This window comes from Stegastes partitus, unplaced genomic scaffold (assembly GCF_000690725.1).
Source record: "Stegastes partitus isolate 25-593 unplaced genomic scaffold, Stegastes_partitus-1.0.2 Scaffold416, whole genome shotgun sequence".
Classification (NCBI taxonomy): Eukaryota; Metazoa; Chordata; class Actinopteri; family Pomacentridae; genus Stegastes; species Stegastes partitus.
Genome location: NW_007578147.1, coordinates 282,222 through 295,365, shown reverse-complemented (window position 1 = coordinate 295,365; position 13,144 = coordinate 282,222). Strand labels below are relative to the sequence as shown.

Sequence of the window (13,144 nt, the reverse complement as noted above, 5' to 3'; positions counted from 1 at the left end):
GAATCAGATAATGCTAGTGATCAGTTGATCCCTGTTGGTTCATGTAGCAAGCATAGAGGGGCTTTTTTTGTGTCTAGCTCTTAAAGCTGCATCATGATAATTTTTTGGGTCATCAGAGGTCAGCGGAACAAGATGTAAACACTGCAACAGCTGCTAACTTTTTATATCACTTGTTTGATGGTGGTGGTCAGGTCGTGTACAGTAGCTTTAATCAGAGATTTTTGCAATACAAAGTGTGTCCAACTGCTGAGAGTGAGTTTGGTGAGAGTGGAGTTACAGTAAAAACAAAATAAAGATAAAGATACTAGAAGGTTTTTGGAAGCAGTGAGGAACTGCAGAGTCAGGTCATAATTGTCTGTTTATGTGTAAGTGTGCACAATATCTTTCACATTACACAGGGTCATTTAATTTATTGTTAATGTGAAATTATTAATTAATGCAGCTTTCAAAAGTTTTTTTTTTTTTTTTGACAAAAAATGCATCAGATTTGTGAGCTCCTGACTTAGCTTCTGTGTTGTCATTTGGCATTTTTATGATTTGTTTGATTACAGAGTTCATAAATGGTGAACAGAGATTCTCTGGGACATTCACTAAAATGAAATTAGTAAAGCATTGGCAACAAAAAGTCTACCTTGGCAGTAGTCGGGGTAGAAACTGGAGATGTCTCTAAATGAACGCTTTTCAGTGTCCCTTCATGCTGAGGTTAAGGGTGGCAGCTGAATCCTGACCTCCATGGCTTGAAAATCCCCGCCACAGCTCTGAATCCAGTGTTTTTCTTCAGTAGCATACGTCTAAACGCCTCTCTCTCTCTCCACCGTGTTCTCTTGCAGGTCATCCTGATCCTGACCAAGTACTACCACGCTGACTCCACCAAGGTGCTGGAGAGCTCGCTGTGGAGGTAAGCCAAATGTTTACACCATGTTTGCTCTCGCTAGACGTCTTTATGTCATGTCTGGCCTCGGACTCACGCGGGCCTTTCATCGGCGAGCGGCTTCCCTTTAACAGTGAGGTCAGTGCGGGTCTCGGTTATCTCACCGCTGTGCCTCTTCAAGGAGACAAGGGTGAAACGGAGCGTTCGGGCGGACAAAACATCAGCAGGCAGCTACAAGTAAAGTGGGGGACCGGAGAGCGGCGCTGCGAGGCCAGAGCGGGCATCTGTTTGGGCAGATAGCATATCAGCGTGGCACAGGGCAGGATGACGGGCACCGGCAGCGCCAGGGAAAGGGGTCAAGTCTGGCTGGCAGAGGCTCTTCTATTTAGCGAAGCTGCTGCTGGCCAAAAACACTTCTCACTTCTTTCGCTTTTGAGCGGTGGAAAAAAAAAAAAAAGAAGCGACGCATCCATTTTGCTCCACTTGACAACAAGTATATCTTGTGTTGCCGTATATATTCTCATGCACTATTAATGTACTCTTTATTCTACATCCGTTTCCTAGCAGCTCCTGGAGAGCTGCTCTGCAACTGAGCCTGACCTTGTAGATATCAGGGTGGAAGAGACTTAATTATATTCATATTTCCTAATAAAAACTTAGAAAATAGACAAGTCAAGGCTCATAAAACTGGCTAAAATTAGCCGCCTAGAAGGCATTCGCACGGAGCAAAACGTGTCTGATGGTGGTACTTAATTCATGCCATTCACCTCACTGAGGGCTCCATGACTTCAAAGCTTCAGCCCCTCATTAGCTCTGACTGACTGTCTCCCTGGAGGACAGATATGAATAATGTACATATTTTTCTCCTTCTCCTGTTGATGTTTTAATTGTTGCAGCGTATGAATAATGCTGGAGATTCACCACTGGACAGTTCGCTTGAGAAAGGAAAAAAAAAAAAAAAGACAGCAAATGGTTGAATTTAATCTGAATTGAGCCTAAATTGGCACAGACAGAGGAAGCTGGCCAGCTGCCTGCTGGCATCATTGTCGAAAAAGCAGAAATTACCATGAAATTATCATGTTTCCAGCAGGACCCATACGGCTATCTGACCATGTCGCGGTAGGGATTTCGTGTGAGGTGTACCTTGATTCCTTTGTAGCTGTCAGTTTGGCGTGGTGTGTGGACGGCCACAGTCCGCTGGCCTATAGGCTTTGAAGTCCCAGGGCAGTAGGATCAAACGAGAAAGATGGGGGAAGATGAATGGGTTTGCCGTCTTGCCTTGTCAGGTGGCGTAGATCAAGATGCCAAGTTTCACACAGGGGGAAAGTTAACAACACAGAGCGCTGAAAAGTTTTCAGGGCAGTCGAGTTAATGAACTGAGCCCTTTTCGAATCAGCGGAGGTCTATAAAGGCTTTTGTTATTTCAGTAAGCAGAATGCACAAGCGTCTTCACAGTTGAGCAACTATAACGAATCTTCGTGGATTTTCCCCTCAAAAAACACTGGATGCCAGCCAGTCGGCATCATTCACTTCAGTTCTGAGAAAGAGCTGCAGAAATCATTGAGATTCTGGTGTGTTTGCTGGTAATACCTGCCTTACTGTGCTAAACCACAACCTCAATGACTTTTGATTGTGCTTCAGTGTCCCATGATGGCGTAAAAACACAAGCTTTTTCTTTCTAACAAGAAGGCAGTTCAATGATTGCTTATCCAGCAAACAGCAGAGGTTATTTATATCCAGCACTGCTTTGCACTTCTTTGCAGGTTGGCTGAAACTGCTTATATTCTATAAAAGTAGATTCCAAACAATGTGAAGACAGAAAACTCATCACTTTCTGTTCTGTTGAGGATCAACTCCCAGGAAGAAAAACAAATTAAATGTTCTGTTTTTTAAAATACCATTAATTATTCTTTTAAAACTGCTAACCACTTCATTTAACTGTCTAAGCCCCAAGCAGTTTCTAGGCATTTTATTTGCTCCTATTACCTGTACTCTTACTGTGGGCTCTTTTTAATTTATTTATTTTTTTTACATTTTTTTGTATTTTAACCGCAGTAAGTCCTCCACTTCTATGCAAAACTTATAATGCCACTAATCATAAAACAAAAAAGAATTTCTTTTTTTTACTTTACTAAAAAAAATCTCAAAAAACTGGATGAGCGTGCACAACAGTTTCCAACATTCTGCTGATAATAGAGGGAGAAAAAAAAAAGCATTTTACAGATGTTTTACTTGCTCTTTATGCATCCTATTCAGTGTAGGTGTTTTTCTTTTCATGCTTTTCGAGACATCAACTCTGGAAAGATATTTCACCATGCTGAATGTATCTTCCATCAGCTTGCTCCCCTTTACACCATTTAGATATTTTACTGTTTACATTTTTTAATTTGCCTACATACTTGCCTTCTCTCTGCTCTGCCTAAACACTGCCTTCAGTTCATTTGAAAAGTCTCGAAAGTTTTGTCACGACTGTTGGTTGCAGCTTAGTCACTAGTATCTTAGTGCAATAAAAAGTAGTGCAAATCGTTTATTTTTGCATAATATTTAAATGAGATGTAAAATACATTGAGTTTGATGCTAAGCTTAGATTTAGTTCATTGTCCCAGTGGAACAGCACGGCACAGATGAGTAGCTACATGTTTTTTTCCGGATTCTGGCTCTGAAAAATTATGTAATTTGGGATTTTATGTAATTTTTTTGAAAACACACGTCTTTATAAACTTGTTTTGGGGTTCAGGGAGTTAGTTTTTTGTCTGGCAGACAGCCAGAGAAATATCAAGGAGGCCATTTTTCACATCTGATGTCAAAGATAAATTTTTGAACAAGACAGGAAGAGCCGAGGAGCTCATGTGGTGGTAGAGCGGGTTGTCCACCAATTAAAAAGTTCTTCCCACATGTAGCCTTGGGCAAGACACTTATCCTCAAGTTGGCGATGGTAGCCAAGCACCACTAGATTGCAGCAATGGTCTGCCATCATTGGTGTGTAAGTGTGAATGGGTGAATGAGAAACACATTGTAAAGGCCTAAGCTATGGTTGAAAGACGTATAGAAGCCAATAACGTAATAAAGGCCGATAACATAATAGATTTGCCATTTTTAAAATCTATTAGGCCAATAGAATAATAACTGGCCAATAACGTAATAACATATTACGTTTTTGGTTGGTTATTAAATTTGCAAATAATTTTTTTTTTTTAACCAGGCCAATAACATAATAACTTATTACATTTTTGGCCAAAAGATATTATTGTATCGGTTCAGGGCTTTTATTATGTTATTGGCCAGTTATTACATTATTGGCCTATTACATTTTAAAAAGTATCGGCCGTTGTTATCTTATCGGCTGTTATTACATTATTGGCTTCTACAAAGGCGCTACATAGGTGCAAACCAAACAAACTTTTTTTTTTTACCTGTATAGCTAATTAAATGGTAACCACATAGGTTTGATTAGTCACTGGAAAATGCTGACAAATCACTTATTGTGTTGCGCAATTACAGCAACTTGTTGAAAGCCAACATTGTCCAAACAGGTCAGTCAGTACAAGCTGCATAATGCAGGTTTGAAGTCTGAAAGAAACTCAGCTCGGAGAACTGTTCCATGAATCATCAGGTATAAAGTTGCCAACTTGTACCATCTAATCATAACCATAACCACACTCCGTGCCGTGCCTGTGTTTCCCAGCTCACTGTGGAGAGTTTTGTCTGTCCCCAGGCTTTGGCGTCAGCATCGACTCTTTCATTATCGCTGCCTGTTCCTCCTGCAAGCCTGTCCTTTCCCTGTGTTATGACTGGCCCAAGGTCCCGTGCTATAACACGGCTGATAAAAGAGCTCCAAACATCTCCCCTCGCTTGTCTCCAGAGAATGGCTCTTTGTGAAAGGGAGAGGTGAACAAGTGAGCGGCAACATACCTGAGGCCTTTCCACGCCGCTTATGTTTGCCTTTGAAGCCACGCACGTGAGAGCTATGAGAACATTTACTGGTAGGAAGATGACTCACATTTTTCCATGTGAGGTTGTAGAAGTGTCTGTTGGCAGCATGACTCCTTTTCTTTCTCGCTTTCTTTGTAATCGGAGCCTCAGTGTGTCCAGACCCCGGTCAATAATTGATGCTGCAGCGGCAGTGATGTCGTTGTGTTTGTCTTCGGCTGATTTCAGTTAGCGCAGTCAGAGGTCCAGACCCCTGAAGTGAGAAGAGATACACTGGACACTTAATACTCAGATGCCCCACTGAGTGTATGTGTGTTACAGCTACACATCAGCTTTAAGAGTGTGTGACTACCGACCTCTATTCTGGGAAGAAAAAAAACAAAAACGCCTGAGCATGTAGAGGAGTTTCTCAATGACAAGTACTGCAAACAATATGAAGTAATTGAAAGTTGCTGCTCTTTTGCTGTTAGATCATCACTGAAAGATTGAGAGCTTCATGTAATTCAGACAAACAGTCGCTTATAAAAGTGTTGCCTGAACACTTTCAAGTCAATTCATCTATATCGTGCCAATTCACGTTACTCATCTTAGGGCGCTTCACATAGTAGGGTCAAGACCTTACAATATTGTGTCATAAAGAGAAACCCAACAATTCCCTTTGAGCGAACACTTGGTGACCACCTCCGCCGCCTCCACCTTTGAGGCCGTGCAGAATCATTGCCTCCTGCTGGCTGCGTCCCTTTGTCGTCTCTCTCCAAGAGCTTTTTTTAATTTCACATCTTTGTAGTCTTGACACAACGCTTGCACACTTTCACAATGTCTGTCTTCTCAGAAGCACTGTCTGTGTCACTCACACAGTGGAATCTGCTAAAAGACAATGAGCTCTGAGAGAAATCAATCACTGCCTGCTTTGACACTTCTGCACATCTGACCAGTCAGGTAGAGTCGGCATGATTATCGGATGCCGGTACACTATCTGGCAACCACTTTTTTTTTTTTTTTAAATCATACTGACCTTTACTGCCACCCTTATCCTCAATCCTTTATGTGTTGTCCAATAATCTACTTCTATAAATTTTGTAACACATTTAGAGTTTCTGGCGGTGGCAGATGGTGCAGAGAGCAGAAGGCTGAAAAATGAAACCCACGATGAGTTCCCTCGCTGCGTCTTGCTTGAGGACACTTAAATAGGATATCTGTCTAACCTGATATTGTCTTTCAGGCGACTAGTCCGGACTTTTGCCTTAAATACGGATCAATTTCGGCTTCTTCTTCCAAGTAAACAGAGGGGAAGGTGCTTGTAGATTAGGCAAAGGCGTGAGGATTTGCCACTGCATTACCAAACACTGTGATGACTGCAGGCTGACAGAACTCATCTTTAGACTCTGTTGCTCCAAGTGGAGCCATGCAATACTCAGTAAACCTTTTTGATCCTCAAACTGAAAGGAGCAGATGCGCACTTCACTCTTTTTGGCTTTGAATGCTCAGTGCAAGTGTTTCTTATTTTTAGACGATATATGGAGCTTCAGATGTCAGCCAGCCTGTGCCTTCTGTTCCTGATTTGATGGATGGAATTTGCTGCGTTAATATATTTTGATGAGATTACCCAACGAAATCTCTTTGTATGTGTTTTAATATCTCAAAAAGGACTAAATCATGTTTGACACAAAAATAGAAATTGTGTATCAGTTTGAAAGAGACGGTCATATAATGGAGTGTCCCATTGTTTTAGGTAGATATTAATCACAGTGTCTAGAATGGAATTATATTAACTATTGGCTCAGACATTGATTATTGAAAACTAGTGCTACCACTGACAACTTTTTTCAATTAATTAATGTATTGATTGTTTTACTGATTAATTAATTTAAGTACATTTTTCTCCAAAAATCTAAATCACCATTTCATTTAGGTTAACTTTATTTTGACAAGCTCTATGCCAACGTGTAATGCAACACAGGGTTTACATGTAAAAACAAAATTGTAGCGCTAAAGTGGAAACTCAAAGATGATGAAAACATTATTTTAGAAAGTGGCTTATTTTTTAAGCCAATAGCCCAAATGGGAAAGAAATCCAAGGCTCTATTAAACCCTTTAACAGAATCAGAAGTACTATGCTATTGTGGGCTGTTCTTTTATTTTGGTAGAATTTCAGAATTCTATGAATATAGATCCGAATTCACTGCACAGTCCTTAATCCATGAGTGTGATGAGTTGCGGTTAGAAAAATCCAGACTTCTGTGGTGCAGAACAGCAACTTGGAAGTGACTGCGTATTAATGTATGGTTTTAGTGGACCTCGTTTCAGTCACTATTTCATGCTTATTCCATTGTCTGATTACAGAAAGTGAAAAATATGTACATGCAAAGGGCTTTATGGGATGTCAGCTGTAGTAGCATGTAGTATACGTGAGCACAGGGAACAGGAGAGAAGCAAAAAGATGGTGTTTTTCATTCAGGTGCTTGTACTGTAATATACCTGAAAACTTTGCACAGTGTACAAACAGTTTTTTGTGACAATTTGAGTTACTCGCATACTTTAAAAGTCTTGAGTCTGGAAGCTTTTGCGTAACTGCAGGCAAAAATGACTGACCACATGATGCAACAGTTAAGTTGTGATACTGAAGAAAAGCATTTGAAGAGTTCATTTGCAAAAACAGGTAACTCCATCTTCGCAAACCTTAAGAAAACCCACTTTTCCATCGTCTGCCTGAGATAATATCAATCAAACTTAAGTTATCTCTATTTTTGTCGTGCCATTTCTACTGAGTCAAATCCACTCAACTTCAATTTGATTTATATCATCTCAAGCAAACAACAACAAAAATACATTTTCTGAAAATATACAAAAATTGAGTTGTTTTTGCAAATGGACTCTTCATTTGTTTCAATGAACTGAATCATTTTAAATGTGTCACATATTGATTTTGTTTTTTAGTGTCAACACTGATTGTGCTGCCTACTTGCAGCATCCCTATTGTAAACTTGATCCCAGAAAAAGTATTGATTGCTGTGTTAAAGTATTAATACAGACCTCAATTGGTCAAATATAGAAGTAGTTATATCCTCATTTTTGTCATAAAAATGCATTTAACCCAGACTAGGTTGTTGGCAGCTTCATTCCCTCAATATATTTTGTTATTGCCCTCCAAAAGCCTGTGTTGGTCACATCCAAGCACTTATTAATTCATTACTCTCAGAAGTTATTTAACTCAGAGTTCCCGTATGTGATCCATTTACTCCTATACTAATCACACACTCACATACACAGGGTGTTGGTGTTCGAGTCGAGATGGTATTTATAATTCATGCCATCTTCACACATCTTTTGAAGAGGCGAAGGGGGGCTGGTAGCCATCGCACTGGGGGGCTTCACTCTTCCATTATGGATGAAGAGATCATCTGACAAGGCTCCTGTGTACAGCAGATCAACCACAACGCACTTCTACAAACACAGCCGCCGACAGCATGTCCGTCATGTGTTCTGAAACGTCAGATATGCTAAATTGCCTTATTAAATGTAACCACGGAGCCAATTTCGGAGATGTAGATGCTTCAGCTCAGGTGAAATTTAAATTCAGCTTTAGTTTCGTGGAGGGAAACTGTGATGCATGTGCACTTTTTTTGTCTAGATTCTTATTAGAATATAAGTTGAGCGTCATTTGTATGTATTTATACATAATGTGTCTGTAGGTGTGCATGTTTTTGTACTTGTATGGTGCACTTATATATTGCACAAGGGCATTTTTGGTGTGTTTGTATGCAGGAGTGTGTATCTGGCTGTGTGTGTTGCTTTAAGGTGTATGTATTTCTGTATATTCATCTGGGTTTGTTTGGTGTATATTTGTGTGTGGTTTCCCAGCATTTATGTATTTCTGTGCATGTGGGAATGCGTTTGTACCTGCAAGACATCAGCCAAATGAGAGCGAGAGTAGAGAGAGCTGGGTTGTACAGGGAGGGGAGGGAGTCTCCAGGGCTTCTTTAAGCTGAGCAGTAGGGGGCATCGCACTTCAAGATGGACACATGAGCCCTCCGCTATCCACATTTCTCCTCCTCCTCCTCCTCCTCCCCTCTCCGCCTTTTGTCTGAGACTCCAATCCAGAATGTACGACTATCTTTGGAACCAACAGCTGCCGTTGCATTCAACAAGCAGAGCAATCAGAGAGACGATACGGCGAGTGATGATACAGAAAGTTGATGATTCCTGACATAACTGGGTCGTAACAGCAGCGAAACAATGACACTTAACAGGAGAGAAGAAGAAAATTGTGGGAATTGAAATCAAAGTGTGCAAATGTAAAAAAAAAAAAAAAAAGATGTCAATAATTACTGTAAAGATGCTTCGTTGGCAGTCAGAACGTCCTTGTCGCTGCAACACAAAGTAACAGTGTTTATGAGTAATCCTACAGTTTGCACTCCCTTTAATGCAGCACAAAGAATCTGTCACTATGAAGTAACCTTAGAAATGACACTTATATCTATTTCAGGAGCATCTTATGGTGCCAATTAGTGGAAGGAAGGAAGTGTTAAGTAATATTTGCTTCACACATTTACGTTCGAACCATTTGTCGCTCTTTTTTTTGTGAAAATAATCTTTTGTTAACCCATATGAAGACATTTCCATCCTGGTTTTAACAGCACGTTAAGGCGCTTTACTCACAATCAAACTCTCCAGTGATTCCCATCAAAAACAAACAAAACATGTCAGGCAGGGACGTTGTGTATCTATTTACAGATGACAAAAAAAAAAAAAAGATATAGCCATATCTCGCATCGTAATACTAAACCACGCAACCTTGTCTTTCATTTTATGCCTGAGCACATGTGACCTGCATGTGTGCTTCTGTTTCCTACATTGTCCAGGACATTCATGCTTTGTTCTTGGCACAAGGCATCTTAATCCTGTGGAATCTGCTTTGAAACAACAAAGACTACCATATGGAGAACAATTTCAATGAAGACATTGCGCCACAGTGCTTTAGCTGTGATGCCAAGAATAGCATGTAACCTGGTATCTTTGTTGTAATGAATTAACTCGCACTCATGCGTGAATCGCACATCAATAGTAGCCTCATTTTGCATGTGATACATAATGATATAGACAGATAGACATGCATTGGGGGAAAAAATAGAATACTGCCAAGTATTGAAATTCCACTGACCAGTCCAAGATCTGATACATCAGTGTCATTCACTGAAACTTGGATGTTCGAGTTTCAGCAACTGTCCGAGCGCAAGTGGAAGCAGCAGGAACAGATAACAGCTATAAATAGCAGCAGCCAGTTGCCTGTGTGTCCATAAACATCCCATAAAGTGCAAACCACACATTTTGCATACCTTCAGTTGATGGCACACATACCTCAAATTGTTACCAAGTTCACTTTGTGGCTTCCAGCTGTTTGTGAGTTTATTAACTAACCGCAGCATCAGGCAGCAGCAGAACTCACAGTGCACACATTTATGCACAACACAACAGTAGCTATAGTTTCCTGTCGTATCAAGTTTTTTTTTTTATAGGCAAGATTTTTCTCAAGCATGACAGATCGTGACCTCTCAGATGAGTGACAATGACTATACAATTTATTGTACCATAGGCAGCTGTAGTTTGATGAATTATCATCAACCTTGTACAGAGATTTCAGATTTTCAATCTTAAATCAGTTATGGATGTTTCGCCGGTGGGTGCTCTTTTTTGGCTAAACTGCACCGCATCATCTCTTCTCTTGGGCCTTTTTGAACGGTAGTCACTCAAATAACCAAAAGGCTAACCATATTAGTTAATACACATCGCATAACTAGGAATTTTAACTAAAATAAGAAACCAGAATATAACAGCATGGAAGTTCTTAACTTTCATATTGACATTGTTTTCAGCTGGCCTCAGTGCTGCAGCAGCACAATCGATTTCTTGAAATTCGGGTTTTGGTTTTCGTGTGGCAACCCAAGTTTTTCCGTGGCCCCATCTGGCCATTTCCCATGATGCAATTTGAATGCAGACAGTTCAGTCAGAGAACTGGGTGTTGCATGCTGGTAGTGGCTCGAGGGGTCTAGCAATGACAATTGGCGACCTACAGCGATCCGTCAAGTTCAACCCTTCACCCTGTCACCACTTTATCAAGATTGCATTCATTTTCAGGCTTGTTCTCCTCACCCAACACTGACACCGCCCTGTTGCATGCAGCTGTACAGTCAAAACACCTATAAAATGCAGAAATAATAACAAAACAAATGAATAACAACATGCATGTAGGATGCCTCTGCAGCGAAACAAGCACAGTAGCTGTAGTAGGGAGGAAGTCAAAGCACTGATAGGAACTTAATGCTCCAATTGATCATGTATCTTTGTTTCAGTTCGAATCAATGTTTCAAAGCCGTTGCTTTGAGACTTATTGACTGCGGGCTAGCACCACAGCTCCAGCTCACTTCCCACTTTGATGCCTGCTTAATCAGTTTATTTCAGGCGTGGGCGTGCGTGCACACACCGACACACTCGCGGTCGTTCCGCCAATACGAATGTGTTGACGATTAGCCCTCCCCCGGGTCCAGATCACATTTCCCCAAACTGAACCAGACGAGAGAGAGCCACAAAAGTAGAAAGACACGCTTTTGGGCTTAATCAAGGCAACATGTTTCATTTCCCTTCTCCTGCTCTTCCTCAACTCGTCCTCTCCTCACTTCCACTCTATTTATTTTAGATTAATTCGGTCCATTTTCCTTCCTTCGCTCTCTTTGTTCTCTCAGTGTTTCTCCCTCGGTCCAGATGGTCCGGGGTGCTGTAAATACTTAATCGAGGCGAGAGCAGCGTCTTCAATCCATCCCTACACCCCACACCTCCACCGCCTCATCATTTCCCTCCTCCATCCATATTTCACAGCCTGGAGAGAGAGAGACGGCACCCAAGAGAGCTCTGCTTGCTACCTAAGATGGCAGGCAGCGAGTGCGCTCTCGAAAAACACAAAGTGGTTTGATATGGAACCAGAAAACAAGTCTCCAGGGTCATATCAAAGGGATGTGGGGGAACCATTTCAGAGAGGATGTAAAGGATCTGTATAGAACTTTTGGAGACTTTAAAGGTATGCATGGAAACACTTATTAAAGACAGACTGGAGAACTTTTACTGAACAAATCTGCTGAGAAAAGAAGTGAAACAGGTAGAATGAGGAAATCAATGAGCTGCTGTAGTGAAGGATAATTCATTGTGTTTGTAGAGCCTAAGCCCGGTCATGTTTCTACTTCCTGTCTTGCCAGATGCTAAACTACCATCATCAAAAGTCAAGTTTGCATATTAAAAATCTAGCAGAAAAACAGGAAGGCAGCCCTACTTTTGCTGTGAAAACTCTGGAGGTAGTGTTAAGTTTTGTTCACGATATTTTAACAAAATGGCAAAACAAGACATCCTGTTAGTTCTGACCAAATAGTTTTTGGAAACTTTCCGGAACCAACAATTTGACATTCATAACAGCCACCGGCCACGTCAGGTTTCTAAAGCAGCGGGGAAGTAATCAGGTTTTCTTTTTTTTTTCAGTCATTACTTAACCAATCCTGCTGTTCACAAGTTCCGCAAGTGCAACACTATGAACGCCTTCCCGGACGGAGCGTGTGAAAATGTGGGCTGTTACAATTAATGTGTCTTATGCCGGGTTCTAACAGCACAATATATTTGTAAGATAAAAGAGTCACTGTTTGAAATTAGGCAATGCTGTGAGGCGACCCAGATGCTGCATCAGTTGTCATCAACTATAAAATGATCTTGTCCGATGGCCACTCTCAGTTTTGATGCCCACTCTCAGTTTTGATGCCCCTACATCTTTCAAGTTGTGCAGGTTTTATCCCGATATCATGTGGTGTTAACCTGGGATTACTGCCGTCTGTTGTGGTGGAGTTTACAACGTTTACAAGAATGGCCCTCTTATCAGCCTCTTCTACCTTTCTGTTACTATCGCAGTGTAGAATCCAACATCTTCAGCTGTGATGGTAACTCTGAGTGCGGCAAAACAGCGACCAACAGTAGTTACCCAGAGAAAATTGAGTTCTGTGAGCCCCCATTCGAAATAGAACAGTGGAGGGTTTGTTACATAAGCCGAAATGGTGACTTTTGCGTTGAAGACAGCAATGTTAGAGAGGAGACAAGGACATTAAAAGGGCAGAAATGTTTTTCGGATTTGACCAATCTACCCCGGAGTAGATACCTTATTCTCCACCAAAAACAGTAGAGAAAGAGTTTTGACAGAGTTGGAACAAGGTTGGGGCAGCCCTGAAATGGCCTGCAGTGGAAAATGGCTTCAGATTTTGTGGCAAGTAGTTCTTTTTGAGCATATTCACGCCTCAACCCTTATCCACACTA

General features: G+C 41.1%; 1 protein-coding gene across 1 annotated transcript in view; it reads left to right on the top strand.

The window, feature by feature from the left end:
- Positions 1-13,144, top strand: part of sorcs2 (sortilin-related VPS10 domain containing receptor 2) — a 389,051-nt gene that overhangs the window by 94,430 nt on the left and 281,477 nt on the right. The window contains exon 2 of the mRNA XM_008285783.1: positions 831-898. Within this exon, the coding sequence (XP_008284005.1) occupies positions 831-898 (68 nt within the window). The remainder of the gene's footprint in view (positions 1-830; positions 899-13,144) is intronic.